Below are 21,097 nucleotides of genomic sequence, written 5' to 3'. Positions count from 1 at the left end.
AACAACATCAAGAAATGTTTGGTTTGTTGCTGTAAATTGTAGAGTGTATTATTTTGACAGACCTTGTAAGGCTGTTTGAAATTCCTCAACTGGATGTTGGTGATGATGACTTCAACCCTACATGTATCTAGACTGGGTGGGGGTGGGGGTGGGGGTGATTTTGCCTGCAGCAACTTTGAACCAGAATAACTTTTTTTAATATTTGAGCAAAAGCCCTTAAACTTTGAGGACGTTTTCAGAAATTTATATGGGAAAATTGATGTGGTTGTTGAGTGTTGATTGACTTTGATGTTACCATGGCAACCAATTTTTGACGGGCAGTTTTTTTCTGAAAATAGAAAATCCCTTTTTAAAATGAAGAAAAATCACTTTTTGCCATATACATGTACCTTTCATGTTTTTAACTGAATAAGTGTTCCTTTATTGGTTTTGTTAACTTTTTGTTCAATTTTGTAGTCTGAAATGTCAGCCGTCTCCTCCCCCTAACCCACAGGGGGCGCGGGAGTGAGAGACGTCTGAATTCCGAGCGTTATAATGTCGTCCGTTGACGTCACACAGTATTATGCAATTTTGCATAAATGAAAACCCTTTAAACAAAATGGCGGCCACGAGTCATGGAAGCGCGTGGCGTGCATTGCAGCATGCATAATGTAAGAGGTTGTATGCGTTTTGTAAGCCGTAAAATTTGAAGACAAAGCATCAAGAATGTATGTACGGAATCGCACTTCATTTTCCGCAGAAGATGAATTGAAAAATGTTCCGATAATTGTTTTTAGTAAATAAAGTGTTGACAGGCCAGACACGTCTCATATTAAAGCTCATGGTATAGTGGTATGAAATGTTACTTCTCGTTATGGTTTTGCGTTTTTTGACTTTTTTTTTTGTATGAAATAATAGTAAGTCCTTCAGAATATTACTCGAAGCAATGGTTGGTTTTGAATTAAAAGTCATTTGGTCCTCAAGATGTTTTTGAGGTTAGGCAATGCTGGGTGGTAAGTTGTGACAAAAGAAAGAATTTTGTTTCGCTCTTTACTGTTTTGTTGTTAAGCCGACTTCCGTTCAGTGAAAATCAGAGGTTATTTTTTCAATAAGATTTTGAGGGTAGCCTCTAGCCCAAAAGTGCATTTTGAAGTGGATGATGTTGTAATATAGAATGATTTTGTAGAGGAGTTGTTTCGAAGAAGTCTCAGGGCTTCATTTTTTGAGTCCCTTTCTGACCCCGGTGGGTGGCAGGAAGAAAAATGTGTACTGGAAAGTCTCTGTAGGTTTACAGTGCGTGCAAATGTCAAGGATTCCCGCTTGATTGTAGAATCGCTGAGACTTCTGAGAGCCAACTACTCAGTGAAATCATTCTATTGCAATACCACCAACTTCAAAACGCGCCTTCAGGCAAGAGGCTATCAACACAATCTCATTGAAAAAATAACCTCTGAGATAAAATTCACTGAAGCGAAGTCGGCTTTATAACAAAACGAGAAAGTACGAAATAAAATTCTTTTCCTCTTCACAACTTACCACCCAGCGCTGTCTAATTAACCTCAAAAACATCTTGTAACCAACCATTGGCTCGAGAAATATTGAAAGAGCCTCCCACTTATCTCATACCAAAAAGGAAAGTCTTTAAGAGAGATACTCGTGAAAGCAAAACTACGTTAAACGAAAAGTTACTTTTCACACCATGAACTTACAAGTTGTGTCTGGCCTGTCAACACCTTATATTCGCCGCCAAAATGAAATATCTGTTTTCGTAAGTTAGACCAATAAGAAACGGTTATCTAATTTCAATTAGGTAAGAACCAAGCAAAAACTACCTACCATATTCGCAAGAGTATGTGACGTCACCGGACGGCATTATAACGCTCGGAATTCAGACGTCTCTCTCTCCCCCTGTGGGTTAGGGGGAGGAGACGGCTTACATTTCAGACTATTCAATTTTGATGCTTTCCTGAAGTTTTGGGAAAATCCAGAAATCCAAGAATATGGCAGATCCAAGATGACCACCATTTGGCAACCATGACCTACCACATCATATGATGTCATCACTTCAAGTTGCAGACCTCAAAGGAGACATCTTTGGATGTACTATCGCCTACCAAAGTCTCGCTGTCATAGCTTTTGTACTCTCAAAGTTAGAGGGAGGGAGGGAATCCTCCCTCCTGGCTTGAGAAGGGGAAAAAAAAGCCTGGTCTAGATTCGTGTAGGGTTAATAGTGATGGCCATGATGATGACTTGACGATCATGGTGTTGATGAATCCTGATGTTAAGGGGGGAAGGGGTGGGGGGTGTGGGATGGGGGTTGGGGTGGAGGGGGAAGGAGGCACCTTTTTGCAAAAGACTAATTCACAACAATTTGCAATAGTTCCAAAATGTCATACATCAGAACTCCCTATATCTTTGCAAAACAAATGGAGTTTTAACTTACTTCATAGAATGATAGTACTGCCTTAGTTAAAAGACATCAAATATTGTATGACTTGTATTTCCAATTATTGCAAACTTATGCATGTCCCTCAAGTCAAACAATAATAATATCATGAATCGGCCTGATTGACACAAAGGTTAAGGGTGTTAATACACTGCATGTTCTCACTGTTTTCTTAATTTTTCAGGGAAAACAAGTTAGGATTCAAGCTCCCATCTCCTGGTGATTATGCAACTGGAATTTTCTTCATTGACACGGATCCAAACAAGGTAAAATTTTAAAATAGAAATTAGTGTAGGAATGGTTGGTTACAGGAGTGAATGAAAGCCATGATAAACTTGATCTTCTGGAATGAAATTGCAGCCTCCAGGCCGGCTTAGTTACCATTTACTTTGATCATAAAATAGGATGCTACAACATACTAAAATCTAGAACTAATTGAAAAATATGAAATTAAACAAAAGTCATCTAAAACCCTAAATACTACGTAAAAAAAAAATTTGAAGAATGATAGTTACTGATCTCTTGCTCTCATTTATGATGAAGTATTCTTGTGTCTCTTTGTCTTGAAAGGCAGAACCCTTAAGTATCTCTTACTGTGCGTGCACCCTGTACTGATGTTTTGTATGGCTATAATGAAGTTTGTGATTTTTACATGACAATTGTATCCTGTACGACTTCTCTAAACAGAGAGTTACTGATCTCTTGCCTTCTGGAAAATAAGGTTGGGATTCCTAGGGCTTTTAGTGCCTCATTACCAGGAACAAAGCTTAGATCACCATTGCTCAAAACAACTAAATTAGGAGGCCTGCCTGAGCAGGGAAGTCAGGTCTTCCTAGCTTGGGATAATATGAGAACTACAGCGTATGCCATGAGATAAAACCACTTCTCTCTTAACCTACGATTCTTTAATAATGTCGCAGCAGTGTGCGCTTTCTTTCCTGCTGACTGAAGTTTTGTTTTGTCTGTCTGTATCAGGCCAAAGTGTGTGAAGACATGTTCTCAGCACTGGCAAAAGAATGCAACATTGAGGTAGGTTTTTTTCTGAAAATTGAAATAATTATTAAACACTGTGGTGGTAGAAAATCTTACATGTAAATACATGTACAAGTGAGGGGAGCAGGGATGGTGCAATGGTGAGAGCACTCGCCTCCCACCAATGTGGCTCGGGTTTGATTCCCGAACTTTGCCTCATGTGGGTTGAGTTTGTTGTTGGTTCTTGTCCTTACTCCGAGAGGTTTTTTTCTCTGGGTACTCCAGTTTCCTCCCTCCTCTTAAAAACCAACATTTCCAAATTCCAATTCAATCTGGCTTATTGTCAAGCTCTTCAGTCAGCTCTGGCTTGGGAGATTTTGCAAGCTCTCTCCATGTTGTTGACATTAAATAAACTGCTTTACTTTACTTAATAGATTGCGTCTCTTTTTGTACCCATCAGGTTTTAGGCTGGCGGGATGTGCCATATGACAACAGCATGATAGGGCAAACTGCAGTTGAGAGTCAGCCTCTTATCCGACAGGTATTCCTGGCTTCTTTTTTGCCTTCACAACTTTTGTAGTAAAGAAACAACACATAAGATGAAAGGTACAATCGGCTGATGTTATTGAATATTTCAATTTACCTGCAGGTGTTTGTGACAAGTTCGTTGGACCAGGAAACATTCAAAAAACAGGTGGGGTAACATGCATGGATTTCCAATCTTTTATAATTTTTGTGGTTAAATAGGGTTAAATGTAATTTAACTTAGTTAACGACTTGGAGCAAGTTTGCTCCTTGGTGGCGTGGCGAAGCGTGGTGTTAGCGTTTATTGGCGTATAGTTTGGGCACTGGTAGCACATTAGCGTTTGGGTTTTGTTGTTACATTACTGTTTGGGCCTGGTTCAGGTCTGCGGGCAGTTGCATGGCCAGCGGTATTCTCTTGTGGTTTAGGTGTGCTCCTTTGCACGGCTCGGAAATTTACTCTACTCAGCGTTTTTCGTGGCGTGGTTAGTTTATCGCGTTCTGTTGGGCTTTTCTTTCCCTCCCTTCCCTCCCAGTAGTGTTAGGTTGTTATTGTTTGGGATTGGTGTTAGTGTTGGGGGCTGGTTAGGGTTAGGGTTAGTGCTTTGTCTTATATACTTATTGTTTTTCCACTGAGCTTCTAGTCTCAGTGTGACAGGTGCTAGGGTTGGGGCTGGGTTGCGGGTGGGGCTCGTGGCTGGGTTTTGGGTAGGGCAGGCTTATGGGGTGTTATACTTACCTGGGTTTGGGTTGGCGGTACCAGCCCCTGGCTCCTGGGCACCCAACCTCCATTTGCGACATAGGCATTAAGTGGTTGTAAATGTAGTGGCATGGTTTTCTCAAAGACAGGAAATTATGGATTATGTGTACTTGGTTTGGTACCATGGTTACTTGTATTAATTTAATAATGGGGGCTGGGGGGTTTAGGTGTTGCTCTACTGTGGTCATTAATAGTGGTCTAGTTAGTATAGAAATTGATTAATATTGTGAAGCAATATTGTTCATGTTTGATGAGTTACATGTAGAAAAATAAAATTTAAAAAGAAATCTTATGGCAATTTATACATTCAGTGTATAGTTCTGTTGAGGTTGTCAAAACATTCTTTTAAAATGTACAATAAATTGTAAAACATGTTATTATGCAATGTGCTGATTCTGGAACAAATATTGCTTTGGAGTATACTATGCCTTTTGCTGCTTTGGTCTTACAACAGCATGAAGATGGAGGTTAATCAGCACAATTATCCTTTAACTCATTACCACAGAGTGTTGTATCAAGACGTCCTCTCGAAAATACAGAGTAAAGAACACAGAGTTCACAACAACAAGCTACATATTTTAATGGCGAGCACATGCTCTGGCTTCCTTTACATACGGGAAATCAGTGGCTGACGTAATACATGTCACGCCACATGTCACATCTTCCCCAATATAAAATGGGTAGCCAAACAAACAAAAAGAAAACGAAAACTGGAACATGTATGAGAAACCTTTAACAATAATAAACTGGAACATGGACACTATGTGTGAAAGTGTCTCAACTGGTAATAAATGTTCAAACCCTAACGACAAATAGAAGGTTTGGTGTTAAGCCTAACAGGCAATGTTCACAAGGTGCTTGTAGGTTGGTCACGCTATAAAGTCCTTAAGGTACGAAGGTCTAGTGACCAGTCTTCCAGGGTTGTCGCTAAGCGCCGGCTGCCGGCGAAATTCGCCGGCTGGGAAAGAGGTCATCGCCGGCTGAATTTTGGGTGGCAAGCACTCGGTTAAAAGGGCAATGAACAGTTCTTTAGTTACCCACAAGCAATTGTTCGATTTAGAATAATATATTTCAAGAGAAAACGTTGAATAAACTCCTGACTACCTTGAGTATCGATGCCATAAAGTAATTAAAATAAAGTCTTGTTTTGAGAACTTGTTTACCGTGTCCTCTTTCCGTTTTCTGCGTCCGGCATCTTGTCAACACGAAGCTTGGTAGCCCCCGCATTCAAGGCATTGCGAAAGATTGGGAACGAGTTTGTTACCAGGTATTTGTGTCAGATAGGAGAAAGAAGAAGTCTTTCTCTGTAGCATGACAGAGAAAAAAAACATGAAGGAACTTCTTCGTAATGTTTTAATACAGCTTTTAATTGGTTAAATTTTATTGCTTATAACATATTTATGCTCATGAATAGCAAGAAGGACTGGGCAAACGGAGGAACAACTGAACAAACCAGAAACGTAAACGGTCCGCCGAGTGCTCGCCGGCGAAAACGAACGAACGAGAAACCGAGTGAACGAACCCTCGAAACTGGATGAACAGCTGAACGACCGAGTGGACAGCTCTTTTGTTTGCAGTTCTAAGCGTTTATAAGAATCGATTTTCTGATATTCTAGTGCAAACTTGAATTAAAAAGCACTTATCTTTTCGGAACGAATGGAAAGCGATGTAGCTTTCGTTCTCATTACTTTAATGTTAAGTAAATGTTGAAAATCTTACACACGTATTTTCATTTTTAATGTTAGAGTATACACGGCATTCATGAAAAACGGGTTTTAGTTAGATTAGATTAGTTGTAGTTAGGTTTTGAATTTTGTTTAGGAGAGTTAGGTTATTTCTAATTTTTATACTAACTCCTGATGGATTTTACCGTGTTTAAATAAAGAACTGTTCTTCTAGAGAGCTCACCAAAAAGAGAATTAAGAAAACAGCATAGATTGACGAACTGAAGTAAAACAAAGCACTGTCTGCTCATAAGGTTTGTCATTCTCCTTAGGGGCACAGTGAACAGACCTGGTAGAGAGTTCAAGGAACGCCAAACAACGAAAACCACATGAAGGAAATATGGAAACGTCAGAGCGAGGGAGAAAATTTTGAATCTCGGTACCACGCGTTTCAAATTGCGGCACCACAGCTGACCTTCTCTTTAATGGTTGTTTCTTTTTGCATAAAAGAGCCCCTAGATTTCACCAGAGTAAACCAAATTAAATTAAAATTTTCAAATTTCCTGGGGAGGCCCCCAAGACCCCCCTAATGGGAGGGGGCGACCCCCTCCCATAACTACCCCTCCCCGTCGGCTACGCCAACGGCAGAAGGCACTTCGCGCGTTCTTTAGCCGGCTCAATTTCTCTGCTAACCGGCAGACAAATTTCTTAGCTACAACCCTGGTCTTCCTGACCGGGTTCTAGTCCCTAAGTCTGGCTCTCTCTGCTCTTTGCAGGGTTCAATACATGGTGGGCCTTTAGTGTCTGATTCTTCGCAAGGTGAGGGCTCATCGGGCTCATCAGGGCAGCTTGACATTTTTGGTGGCTCAGTAAGGCTTTCCTCGGGAGGCAGCGTGCTGGTCCTTCTTATATGACCTAATATGTTGCTTTCTGGTATTTGTTGTGATTCACCACTGGTTGCTTCAGGGCGTGACTCGTTGGTCTTCTTCAGATGGGCTCTGTTGCGCCTATAGGAAGACCCATCTGCTGTCTCAACTTCATATGACCTTTCGTCAAGTCGTTCAACAACCACTCCCTTCTTCCATTCCTTTTTCCCCAGTACAAACGGTTTCAGCCTCACAGTGTCTCCCTCATTCAATTCAGGTAAGTCATGGGCATCAGCATTGTAGTATCGAGCCTGCCTCTTTTGAACATCTCTCAGCTTCTCTCTCTCGTGACTAGAGCTCAGGGTTCTTGGTTCCAGGAGAGAACCAGTTGTGGGTAGTAATGTCCTTGTCCTCCTATTCATAAGCCTCTGAACTGGACTGCTACCGATTCCTTGTGATGGGATATTGCGCTCAGCCAATAGTCCCACGTAGAAGTCATTGCCACCTTTGGCAGTTTTACGGAGGAGTTTTTTGGCGGACTTCACAGCAGCCTCTACTTTGCCGTTAGCCTTACTGTTGTAGGGAGAGGTGACCCTGTGCTCAATGTCCCATTCTTTTGTGAGCTTTTGGAATTCTGCTGCTACAAATTGGGGGCCATTGTCACTAATGAGTTGACACGGACTCCCATGTCTTGCAAAGTGGGCCTTGAGTTTTCTGACCACAGTTCCAGAATCTGTGTTATGTAGCCGGTCCAGCTCCCAATAACCACTATAGTAGTCGACCGTCACCAAGTAATCTTTCTGGTTCAGGGTGAGGAGGTCCACAGCAACTTTCTCCCAAGGCCTCTGCGGTATGTCATGACTCATGAGGGTTTCTTTCCCATGGGAAACTTCAAATAATCTGCAGGGCTCACAAGTCGAGATCCAGTGTTTGAGTTCAGAGTTCATACCAGGCCAGTACACACTCTCTCTCGCTCTCCTTAAGCAGCCTTCTACACCAGCGTGTGACGCATGTATGTCTTTCTTTATCTCAGCCCTCAGCCCTTGAGGCACAACAAGGCGCTCCCCTTTGAATACCAGCCCATCATAAACACTAAGTTCATCTCTCATGCTGTAGTAGGGGGTCAGTTGAGGTGAGATCTTTGACCGATCCTCAGGCCATCCCTTCAGTATGGTGCCCATAAGCAGTTGCAGGGTTTCATCCTTTGCAGTCTCGAGTTGGATTTTCTGTACCCGCTCTTGTCGCATGGGTAGGAATTGGACCACATTGACAGACTCAAATTCACTGGGGTTTGTCTGACCATCGGCTGGGAGAAATGATCTGCTCATCATGTCTGCCAGATGTTGGGTATGACCAGGTGTGTACTGGATGTCTACATCGTAGGCCAGGCTTCTGAGGAGCATACCTTGTAGGCGTTTTGGCGCCCTATCAAGTGGTTTCTCGGCGATAGACTCTAGAGGCTTGTGGTCTGTTTTGATGACAACGTGACGCCCATAGACATACTGATGCCATTTCTCCAGTGCAAAGACAATTGCTAACATTTCTTTTTCGATGGTTGCATAGCGGGTCTCTGGATCCGTTAAAGCTCTACTAGCATAAGCAAGGGGACGACCTTCTTGCATAAGGACGGCACCAAGCCCTAGGCTACTGGCATCGCACTGTATGACAAGTTCCTTGTCTGGGCTGTAGTAAGCAAGAACTGGAGCTTGAGTGACTAGTTGCTTCACCTCATCAAAAGCTTTGTCTTCATTATCTCCCCAATACCACTCAACTCCTGTCTGGGTCAATCTCCTAAGTGGCTCCATGACTTGGGAAAGTCTTGGCAGGAATTTAGCAAGGTAGTTAACAGTGCCATTCAGTCTCTCAATTTCTTCCTTGTCTAGTTTCAAGATGGCTTCCACTTTGTTTGGGTCAGGTTTCAAACCCTGTGCAGTCAGCATATGTCCCATGAAATCCACCTGTTGTACCCTCAGCACCACTTTGTCCCTGTTGAGCTTGATGGACTTCTGTCGGCAACGTTCCAATAGCAATGAGAGATTCTTGTCATGATCTTGCCTGGCTTCATCAAGAGTGTCACCAACACCATAAATCAAGATGTCGTCTGCTATGCAGGCAACACCCACAAGTCCTTCCAGAGCTTGGACCAGACGTTTCTGGAATATTTCCGAGCTTACGGAAAGTCCAAAGGGTAGGCGTGTCCACCTATACCTCCCAAAAGGGGTCGAAAATGTGGTAAGCATGCTAGAGTCTTCTTCCAAAGAACAGTGCCAATATCCATGACTAAGGTCAACTTTGCTGAAGATTTTGGCCTTAGCAAGGTCAGGAAGGATGTCATCAAGGACTGGTAGTTGATAGTGTTCCCGCTTTAGCGCAAGGTTCAAAGAACGTGGGTCTATGCAGATGCGTAGGGCTCCGTTCTTCTTGGTGGCAATTGCCATCTGATTTACCCAGTCAGTAGGTTCATCCACTGGAGTGAGAACTCCTGCAGTGACTAGCCTGTCAAGTTCTAGTTTCACTGGTTCTTTTAACTCAATAGGCAGTCGCTTTGGCGGGCGAAGTATCGGTTCAGCATCAGAGTTCAGTGTGAGTCGTACAGAGCCAGGCAGGGTTCCAATGTCCCCATTGAAAACGTCAGGAAATTCATCTAAGATATCTGTGCTATCTACTACTCCACTGACATGCTCAAACTGGTCATAGTTGACTGTGATGAGTTTCATTTTTTCAGCAGCTTTGCGACTAAGCAGGGGGGTGAGCTGTTCATCAACAACGACAAACTTTACCATGTACTTCATTAGTGTTTTTGGGTTTTCAACGAGCAGCTTGCAGGTTCCAAGCGCTTTCATTTTCACCTTGTTCCACATTTCCAGGGAGACATTGGAAGGTTTGATAGGGCTGTCACCGGTGTGGCTGTTAGGGATGATACAGACAGTAGCTCCACAGTCCACTTGCAGACTGACTGGCTTGGAGTTAACAAGCATTTCACAATAAATGGGCTTGTCTTGTTGGGATCGAACACCATTAACAACGACATTAAGAGTCTTAACTGAAGCGACGTCCGAATCAGAGTCAGAAAGCTCAGAGTCTCGACTTACCGAGTGAACTTTGTCCTTTCGCTCGCAAATCTCCGAGCCCCTCCAGTGATTCATTTTACCACAGACACTGCACCTTTTACCCCATGCAGGACACAATTCCTTCTTCATGAGATGAATTTTTAAGCAGAACTTGCATTTGAGCTTGCGTGATTGGGAGCTACTCCTGTCAGGTAAATGTTCGGGACGGTTACTGCGTCTCCCGCTCGTCTTGGGAGGGCCCTTTGCCTTGTTAATCCAATGAACTTCCTCGAGTTTTCCACCTATCACTTGCATATGAGTTGTGGCGCTCTCCGAGGTTCGACAAATATCGATACATTTCTTTAGGTCGAGCTTTCTTTCCTGAAGTAAACGCTTGCGAGCATCATCATTTCTGATCCCAAGGACTATGCGGTCTCGTATTAGAGAGTCTTTCATCGTCGGGCACGTGCAGAAGTTACACGTGTCGGTCATGTTTCTGAGGGCGGTCAGGTAAGCATCGAAGTTTTCACCAGCTTCTTGATTGCGTTGGTTGAATTTGTAGCGCTCGTACGTTTCGTTTACGTCACCCGTGAAGTATTCGTCAAACTTGGCGATTATCGTGTCGACCTTGTTTGGATCTTCGCTCGAGGTGAACTGAAATGCGTTAAAAATTTCCAAGGCGCTCTGCCCGATCGTGCAAAGAAAAAGAGCCTTCTGGTATGCCTCTCCTTGTGTTGAAATCTTCGAAACGATAGCGAAGTTGAGCCAGGTTTGCTTCCACAACTTCCACCTTTTCGCCAAGCAGTCAGCAAGATTGAGTGGAGGTGGCGGTTTCACTTGAGGCAATGACGGGCGATGGACATGTCCAGCTTGGTTTGAAGCCGTTGTGTGTACAGAAACGGTCGGGGAGGTTCCAGAGGAAGTTTCCTCGTCGCTCATCGTTGAAACAGTAAACAGAATAAAAACCACTACCGCTGCCACCATGTATCAAGACGTCCTCTCAAAAATACAGAGTAAAGAACACAGAGTTCACAACAACAAGCTACATATTTTAATGGCGAGCACATGCTGTGGCTTCCTTTACATACGGGAAATCAGTGGCTGACGTAATACATGTCACGCCACATGTCACACACAATTTACCAATCACTCATAATGATTCTAAAAGTATTCTATTTTACCCTTTTCAATTAAGTTTACTTATTAGTTGATTTGCTTAATCAGAAATGTTATAAATTTGCAAGTTACAAGCACCATGATTTTGAACTGTTTGTAAAGAATAATTATTTCTCTTGTAGGTGTACCTCTTGAGAAAGATGGCGACAAATAGAATTGGTACAAAAAACCGCCGCTGTTACATCTGCAGCTTGTCTTGTGAAACTATTGTCTATAAGGTGTGTATTAATCGTGGGTTAATTGTTTACTTTAGTTTAAAGTCATTTACAGTCTACATCACACATGGCCATGCAGTTATTTCCGACAATAAAATGAACATTGGAATTCCTCTTTGTAATGTCTGGCATTTGAATGGAATCCAGAAGTTTTTTCTGGAAATCTTTTTGAAAAAGACATAATAATGTTAACTGAAAAACAAATTCAAAATACTTGGGAAACAATATTATTGTTATTTTGAAATACTTAATGCTGTAGTGTACAAAAAATTAAGAGCTTTTATAATTATACAATCAATTAACTAGCCTAAGGGAAATTTCGAGGGGTCAACCCTGAAATCTTGCTGTTAACTTTAAAACTTGGTTCAAATTTCAAAAATACTGGTCATGCATGCTGTAGATTGATTGTAATATTTTATTATTTCACTTTGCAAATGTAAACGTAATTTAACTTAACAAAATTTATGTTGTCAGCTCAAATTTGTTTTCTTTCTTCAGGGAATGTTAAAGCCAGTACAGCTACAAGGCTTCTTTCCTGATCTCCAGGCCGAGGATTATTGGTCAGTATTCAATCATAATACATTAATTTTATCAATAAAGATTATTGTTACACAATGTGTGTATGCCTCCATACATGTAATTGAAAACAATATTTTTTTTAATTAATAAATCAATCAATAAAAAAAATCAAAATAATTCTGGACACTGTTAAAAAATATTAAATCATGGATGTATGGATCTGGAGTTTTGCTTTGGTTTTGGAAATCAGTAAGTTTTTTGGAAATAATACTCACAGATGGATGTTGCCTTCTAATCTTCACACTGAATTTACATGCTAATTAATTCTAATTTTCTTGGTACAGGACCCATTTTGCCTTGGTCCATGGTCGGTTTTCAACAAACACATTTCCTAGCTGGGAAAGAGCTCATCCGAACAGGTGTGATTTTACATCAATCAATCAATCAATCAATCAATCAATCAATCAATCAATCAATCAATCAATCAATCAATCAGAATGCCAATCAGACAAGCACATATGTCTGTCTGTCTGTCTGTCTGTCTGTCTCTAGCTCTCTCTAGCAATCAGTTGAGTTGTCAATCAAATCATTCAATAATAATCATGTGGGTTGAAGAGTATTATAATTAAGCTTCCTTGTTAAGATTTTTAAACCGCTCTTAACAATGATAGATTTTGCGAAGTGGGTTTTAGCTTAGGATCACTTATTTATTGAAGAACCAAGCTCATGCTCAGTAGAAAAATATTGTATGATACTCAATCAGAAGTCAGATTGTACTGACAAATCTTAATTCCTCCCAAAAGCAAACTGATTATGGAATGCATGTAAACATTCAGTTCTTTATTGTTTCCTATGTCAGATATCTGGCCCACAATGGAGAAATAAACACCATAAGGGGAAACATTAACAACATGAACACCAGAGAGGGAACAATGTTTAGTAAATACTATGGCAGCAACACTCAAAAGTAAGTGATCAGAAAGCCAATAAATAAAGCAACAGAAGAATAATATTGAGTCAAATTTTAACTTTATCCTTTAATCCCTAGTTAATTAATATCCAAGAACAAATTCTCCTTATCTTGTCCCATTACTTTTCTTATAAAAGTACTGGAGAGAAGTTATTAAAATATCAAGAAAATTCACGTGGGTGATCCTATCCTTAATTTAACAAGTTTAATATAATTACATGTAATAACTAAATTCAATCAAAATTTCTATAGGCTCTTTCCAATTATTGAAGCAGACCTTTCAGACTCTGGGTGTGTTGACAATGTGCTTGAACTTCTTGTCATGGCTGGAGGCCGTTCCCTTCCAGAGGTAAACCGTTCACTGTGTGCAACTTGTCATTTCAGTTATTGCAAATGGATTTACTGTAAATTAAGTCTATGGGTGCTTTCCATTTTTCATAACTGTCTGGCCAGACTTGTCAGTTAAAACCGTAAACCGAATTGAATGTCATTAGTTAAGTACTAATTTGTTCAAGGAAAAGTTTTATCCTAGTCCTTCAAATTTCTTGAAAATAGCGCTTACCAATTTCGAAGTGATTATTTTTTCAAGATTTTGCAGCACTATCCCTTCAAAATAAAGCTAGCATTTGATTCCATTTGTACAGACAGTTCTGGAAAATGAATTCAATTAGCACTCTATGACACATTTCTCACTCATTGCCATACCAGCTTTTTTATCTTTTGGTGAAGTAAATAGAATCATGATTTTCATTTATTTTGAATTCTCATTCTAATGCCAGGCCATCATGACAATGGTTCCTGAGGCTTGGCAGGGAAACGGTTTGATGAATCAGGAGAAACAGGATTTCTACCGCTGGATTTCCTGCTCCATGGAGGCCTGGGATGGTCCTGGTAAGTAGGCATCTTTAACATTGCTATTAATAAATACTACCACTACCACTACCACTACGACTATGACTACGACTACGACTACTACTACTACTCACTACTATGACGACTACGACTACGACTACTAATAATAGTAATAATAATAATAATAATAATAATAATAATAATAATAATAATAATAATAATAACTGTTAGAAGACTGTCAGAAGTGGATTATATCACAGAACTGCGAAATCACCAAAAAGTTCTACGGTTTAAGACAATGAAACACACATTTCCTTTTTTTTTTTCCAGTCCAGGAACTGTTGCCTAGACACTGTCTGCAGCAGGTTTCAGAACAAATTGTAAACTGAAAAGTTATTCAATAAAATGGACATCATCATCATCATCATCATCATCATAATAATTAATAATAATAATAATTATAGTAGTAGTAAATATATTGAGCAAATTTCATTAAATGTTCAAATGCACATAATAGAACTCTAACACAATGAAAAACAAATAACACAAACCTTATTGCCAAAACAATCAAAGTTCAAAACCACAGTTGAGGCTAAGTTATATGTACAATCATTATGCAGAAAATTTACGATGCATGTGAAAATGGAAATTGTTTATTCTGTACTAAGAGAGATAAATTTTTCTCTAAGGGCTGGTTCATACTGTTTGGTGACGGAATCAGAAGCACAAGGAACCCTTCTGTTCCAGTGCTAGTGTGAATAAAAAAACGAAGACAGAATCACAATCGTAAGCTTGATGGAATTGGAATCATAAGGATCAGAACGCTTCCTTTTTCTTTCCATTCTGCTTCTGATTGTCGCTTGTGATCAGGTGCGAACTGGTGGAGCAGAATCAGAAGTGCAAGCAGGAGAATCAATCGCTTACCTCATTTACGCTCCCTTTACGTGAGATTAAGAACTGAAAACATGGCGGCCTTCCGCCAAATTTTGAACAAAAGCAAGGTTTCTAATTCTGTTTCTACCACATTGATTCGCACTAAAGTCAGAACATATAATTAACTTCTGATTCTGTTTCCATCGCTTCTGTTGCTTGTGTATTAAAACCAGACCTAAATACCAATCAGATTGTCATAGCGTATTGAAAGTGGGTTAACTGAACTCCTTATCAACAGCTCTGTTCACATTCTCTGATGGACGGTATATTGGAGCCATTTTGGACAGAAATGGTCTGCGGCCATCAAGATACTACATAACTAAACAGGGTTTTATGGTCATGGCAAGCGAGGTTGGAGTCAGCACCTTTCCTGATGAGGAGATTGCACAAAAGGTAAACTGAAACATGGACTTTCTCCAAGGTGGACACTCCCATGTCTAGCTGAAACTGGCCAACTACTGTATGAGAGGTTATGTCCACCCTAAAAAGAGCTTACTGAGTTACAGACAAACATGTGAAATTTAGCCATGCCAGAATCAACTCTAGTTGTCTGCCATAGGGGGAGTTTACAAATGCAGAGACAAATATGTGAAATTTAGCCATGCCAGAAACAAGTCAAGCTGTCAACCTTAGAGATCGGGTGTCTGCAGTAAAGACAGTTTATACTTGGCTGTCTGAGTTTTGAGAGAGTTGACTTGGAATTTTTAAAATACTCAGTATATTAATTTCACGTTATAGTGCTGCCTGGATCCATATGTACATCGGCCATATGTACAGGGTTTCATGAGGTGGACGCGAGGCCAGTGTACACATTTTTCCCTTGCGACCACCTCGAGTGGAATGAATGAAGCGTCAGACAAACCCTAGGGAATCATGCCTTCTTCAATGGCCACATCTAGTGGAAATCGATGCTCCTAAAACAGTCCTGAGACTGGTCTCCTACGTGATGACTCCAAAGAACAGCTGCATTTCAAGGCGGCATTTCATGTTTCATGCAGTTTACTTAATAAGAAAAAAATCATTATCTATTCAATGAAAAAAACAACAAAACCACCATAGGTTACAACATGCTATAATGTGTCAGGGCCTTGTCCTTTTGACCGCAGTGCATTTTCAACCTAGGTTTCGTCTCGTGAACTGGCAGTTTCATCTTGTGAACCGCACAGTTTCGTCTCGTCCTCCTGTAGGCCTTCACGCATTCTGCCCTTGCAGCTCACGTATGCCAATGTGCATATGGATTCAGGCAGTACTGTTTAATCATTTATTAAATATTATTCTTGAGTTATAAGTTGTGTTCTTTTTATCATTGTGACATTGCAGGGGCGTTTGCGACCAGGCAGAATGCTTCTAGTGGATACCACAATGGGCCTTATTGTTGAAGACCATGAACTAAAACGTGAAATGGTCAGCCTGCGTCCCTGCAGTGACCTGCTCCAAAGAGGTGTTAAGACGTTAAGTGATATTCATGAAGCTTATCGAGCTTCTAGAAACCTGTCTGCAGATGAAGTGCCTTTGATTCAGCACTCTTCACAGAATGAACTGATCCAGAGAGACAGACGGTTGCCGATGTTCGGGTATTCTCTTGAGGATCTGAACTTGTTGATTTTGCCGATGATCAAGAACAAGTGAGTTACTCAACTATGATTTTTGATTTTGTTAAAATTATTGAATGGAATTGCCTAGGAAACCACAAAGCAATTAAATCTTAGTGAAGGTCAAGTCGGTCTCACAAAGAATTGATACATTTTAAATTTCTAACATGACTTCTAGATTTGGAATAATTAATCAATTCAAATAAATGTTAGTAACAACTGTTTAAGAAAGTTCATCAATTTTCCATTGTTTATTAAGGATAATCTTTTTACCCTATTTAGACTGCAGATAGCCACTATTTTTAAATCGTGAAGTAATTCCTGCATCCGTTGCTGACCTCAAAGGAAATATCTTTGGATGTACTAGCTATCCTTCAAGTCTCATTGCCATAGCTCAAATTAAACTTGGGAAGTTATGGTGGTTGAGGAGGAGGGGGGGAACCTACCTGCCCTCACCTCCAGAAGAATAAAAATTGCCCAGTCTAGATAGGGTTAAGTAACTGCATTGTGTGGCAACACTCTAACTCTATTTAAATTGCATGTTTTGTAGGAAAGAGGCTCTTGGCTCTATGGGTAATGATGCACCATTTTCCTGTCTCACCATGTACCCTCAGCTGGTGTTTGATTACTTCAAGCAGCTGTTTGCACAGGTATGGTGTTGGACTTGCACGTTATGACAGTGCACTTTACTATGTTATCTGTAAGGCTCGGTTCAGACTAGGTGTTCTGAACATACCGTATTTATTCATCTACAAGCCGAGCAATTTTTTCACAAAACTTTACCAAAATCTCGAAAATTTGAACTAGGGAAGGGTCCTCAGCTTATAGCCGAGTGTTTTTCCAAACAAAATTATTCCGAAACAGCAAATTCATGGGAAACATAGATTTATTTGTCTATAAGCCGAGATAGTACTGCATACAGAAATATATGAAAAAACAAATTGAAGTTGGTCATTGACTTTTATATATGTGGTGGCTCCTAAAGGAGCCGTTTGTTAAAGAGCTTTCAACTGACCAACAGTTTACTTGCCATCGCTCTCGCCTTCACTTTCTGTGTCGAACCCGTTGTCTTCTTCATCGTCGTCAATTTCCTGCACCTCTTCAGTGTACACGACGTCCTCAGTTCCATCCAAAGAGTTGCAGATTCCACAGGTCGTGAAGGACTTAGTAACCATCTCCGTCGGAATCTCTCACCATGCTTCGTGCACCCATCGAAGTACAAGATTTCTCCAAGGTGCCTTCTTCTTTCCAGCCGGAGTACACTCGAACGGGCCGCTGATCATCCAGGCCAAGTACTTTCTTCGGACATTGTCCTTGAACGGCTTGTTCAAACACTTGTCTAACGGCTGTAAAACAGGGGTCAGGCCTCCAGGGATAACTGCTACATCAATTTTCCGCCGGTTGAGGTCTTCTTTCACTTCATCGGTCAAGTGAGCTCGGAATGAGTCCCACACTAACAGCGACTGTTCATTATGAGGGGTCCGCGGCAAACACTGGCGAATCCACTCCTTCACACCTGACTCATCCATCCACCCTTTCTTGTGGAAAGAAACACGGAGGGAATCTGGAACGATGAGATCTCTCAGAAACCGGACGCCTTTGAAGATGACCTTGGGTGGAAGTTTTGTTCCAACCGAAGCGATGGCAAGTGTGACAGTGAAGCTCCGCTTTTCTGCTCCGCAGGTTTTTATGGGAACCGTTCGGCTGCCGGTGAACTCCAGCGAACGCCTTGATGGAAGTTCGAAGCACATCGGTGTGTCATCCATGTTGTAGATTCTGGATAAAGGATACCCAGCTCGTTGCCTGGCTGCTGGTCTAGCTCAGGATACTTTGGGGGAAAGCGACCCATGGTTGTACGTTTTGCCGACATCTTCAGCTCACCGTTGAAGAGTTTGGCCTGATCTCTGTGCCAACGACGGACCATGGACTCACTAAGTCCATACTCTCGAGCAATCTCGGAGTTGTTCTCGACTGCTTCCGCTTCTGCAACAACTTTAAGCTTGAAAGCCATATTGTATGATGAACGGCGTGCTTTTGGCATGATGACGGCAAGCGATTGATTATTGGCTTCAGTAAGCAGTTGGTAGTTTGTGACGATAAAAATCAGTCTGGTGGCATTTGTTTTAAGTTTTCTGCTTTATAGTGCAGTTAGAATCAATTGGAAAGCTTTTCATTGTTTCTAAAAGGTGTGATTTTATTCTAAACAATAACTTTCAACATGTTTCCTGAGAGGAAAGGTTTCTTGAACGAACGCTCAAGTAACTTTTTGTTTAAAAACCTTGGTCTCGGCTTATAGCTGATATTTTTTCGATTTTTTTCTGTAAGCTTTTGCCCACTATCATGTCTCACAAGATTAGGGTCTCGGCTTATAGCCAAGCTCGGCTTGTAGACAAATAAGTACAGTAGCTCTTTGTTGGTCCCCAAGCAAAAACCTGGGCACCATGCCCAGGCACTTTCACTACCTTATTAAAAGGGGTAGCACTTGGGCGCCATTCCTGGGCACTGGCACTTGTCTGAACGGGATTTTGTTCCCACAGTTTTTCGTCATGTCCGTCTGTGATACAGCAAACAAAAGAGCAGCTTACCTGTGTTAAATTGAGACAGAGAACACAAATGCTCCTTGGACAGGAACAAGTCTGAACAACGTTTTTTTCGCTGCAATGGACTAGCAACCCATGCAGGGGAGTTCAATACTCCATGTACTGCTTCATGCCAGAGAAACTGGTATTGACCACTGGTCAGTCCAACAGAATAGCTTGATATAAGATATATTACACTTAAAAACAAACAGCTCTTCCATTGATGTGCCTCATACTTGATCAAGGGATCCGATGCATTCTCGTAACTAGCTGAAGTTTTCCACCTGTGCCTTGTCTGTAACTCTGCCTTACCTTGTCTGATTTATGGTGAATAAACTAGGGACAGGTCAAAAATAAGAGAGATGATTTAGTACTGAGTAAGGTCAATCATACATGTAATACGGTTTAAAGAAAAGGCACAATGCTAAAATTAATGATAAGTTGAAGCCAGGACCTTCCTCGTGATAGTGGGGTACACTTAACACTGGACTAAAGGGAGAGTGTATGGTGGCAAGGTTGGTTTATTTATTACATATTTGAAAACACTGTTTACACTCCTGTTTTATTAATATGTGGTAACTTTATTCTTCCTCTAGGTTACTAATCCTCCCATTGATCCAATCCGTGAGAAGATTGTGATGTCGCTGGTAAGGGACAATTATTTACACCAACAACTTGTTAAAGTCTCTGGGCAACTTATTGTATGCAGGTTTCCTTTGATTGCAGTCAAAAGTAAAAATTAAGGAAAGTCCATTAAAGATAAGGTTTTCACTTTGAGAGCTCAAAGATGGCAAGTCTTTTGTGAGTCTGTGAGTTTAAAAAATCGTTTTACGGCTCCTTAAAACTTTTCAAGCTTTTCTAAAGCAAAGTATGTGGAGAGTTGCCACTGTCTTTGTTTTCTGTTTGAATGTGTGACAAATACATGTACACCTAGTGGCTCCTGAAACTTTTTATTAAGTAAATTGTAACATGATTTTAGTAATTTCACAGAAACTAATCAGCTTTGAGCTTATCTTTAATGAACTTCTCTTATTTTTTATGTTTGACTGTGGTTCTTGACTTGTTTTCTCTTTCCTTGGTCTATAATTACCAATTACTCCTGACCACAAGCGGTGTTGGATATTATGAGACGATAGATAGCCTAATGAGGTGCGCATTGCTGAGTTGGCTAATGTAATCCTCTCATCCAACAAGAGTGAAGTAAAAAGTATTGCTAGATCTTGCTGATTTCGCTTTGTAAGAACAACCAGAAGACAATTTAATGGTTGCTATTTCTCGGGCATGGTATAATGGCTCATATCATTATGCCCTGGCTGCTAAGCCAATGAAGTCCCTGTAATTTAATTGCATTATACTATGATCCAGTTTTTAATAATATGTGTTGTTTCATTTGTAGGCGTGTCCTGTTGGACCAGAGCCAAATCTTCTTGAGCCAGATGTTGCAGATTGTATCCGTCTGTACTTAGACCATCCAATTCTGTCCTGTGCAGATTTGGTGGCCCTCAAAGGGTGTGGTCTGTCTTGGTGTAAAGTGAGTTGAAATTTCTTGTAGTCTTATGATCGTGGTGGCCTTGTAAGGGATTGTGGCCTGTGTCTCTGTAAATTGCAAACTCTCCAAACTTAGAAATCTTCATTCAGTGAGAGAAATTGTAGCCTGCCGCAGCTGTCATTTTAACCTTTTAAGCCCTAACAGTTATCAGCATCAAATTTGTCTCTGTAATATCAAATGAATCCTTATTTATTACCCCTGAGAGCATGGGAATTAAGGATGTGATCTCCCAAGGTGAATTGTCTTTATATCATAATGACTTCTTCCCGGTACCTTTAGAACAAAAGTATGGGGACAAGATAGGAGAATTTGGTCTTTGATATCAGGGGTTAACTACATTATTTTGACACTAGCCACAGATGGCAAAGCCATTGTAGCAGGTAATGACATTGAATTAAAATACATCATAATTATGAGAAGAAAAAGAAAAAGAAGTGTAAAACATACAAGCTA

General features: G+C 40.8%; 1 protein-coding gene across 1 annotated transcript in view; it reads left to right on the top strand.

Annotated features, from left to right (window-relative positions):
• The window catches only part of LOC146483663 (uncharacterized), a 66,171-nt gene that overhangs the window by 5,636 nt on the left and 39,438 nt on the right, over positions 1-21,097 (top strand). Inside the window, exons 3-17 of the mRNA XM_085105811.1 lie at positions 2,610-2,691; positions 3,401-3,454; positions 3,858-3,938; positions 4,047-4,091; positions 11,558-11,653; positions 12,149-12,210; positions 12,514-12,588; positions 13,029-13,136; positions 13,392-13,488; positions 13,919-14,030; positions 15,163-15,317; positions 16,245-16,549; positions 17,067-17,166; positions 19,692-19,742; positions 20,492-20,626. Of these exons, the coding sequence (XP_084961937.1) occupies positions 2,610-2,691; positions 3,401-3,454; positions 3,858-3,938; positions 4,047-4,091; positions 11,558-11,653; positions 12,149-12,210; positions 12,514-12,588; positions 13,029-13,136; positions 13,392-13,488; positions 13,919-14,030; positions 15,163-15,317; positions 16,245-16,549; positions 17,067-17,166; positions 19,692-19,742; positions 20,492-20,626 (1,558 nt within the window). The remainder of the gene's footprint in view (positions 1-2,609; positions 2,692-3,400; positions 3,455-3,857; positions 3,939-4,046; positions 4,092-11,557; positions 11,654-12,148; positions 12,211-12,513; positions 12,589-13,028; positions 13,137-13,391; positions 13,489-13,918; positions 14,031-15,162; positions 15,318-16,244; positions 16,550-17,066; positions 17,167-19,691; positions 19,743-20,491; positions 20,627-21,097) is intronic.

This window comes from Pavona decussata, unplaced genomic scaffold (genome assembly GCF_977016875.1).
Source record: "Pavona decussata unplaced genomic scaffold, jaPavDecu1.1 SCAFFOLD_38, whole genome shotgun sequence".
Classification (NCBI taxonomy): domain Eukaryota; kingdom Metazoa; phylum Cnidaria; class Anthozoa; order Scleractinia; family Agariciidae; genus Pavona; species Pavona decussata.
The sequence above is the reverse complement of the archived record's forward strand: the minus strand, read 5'-3'. Positions and strand labels throughout refer to the sequence as shown.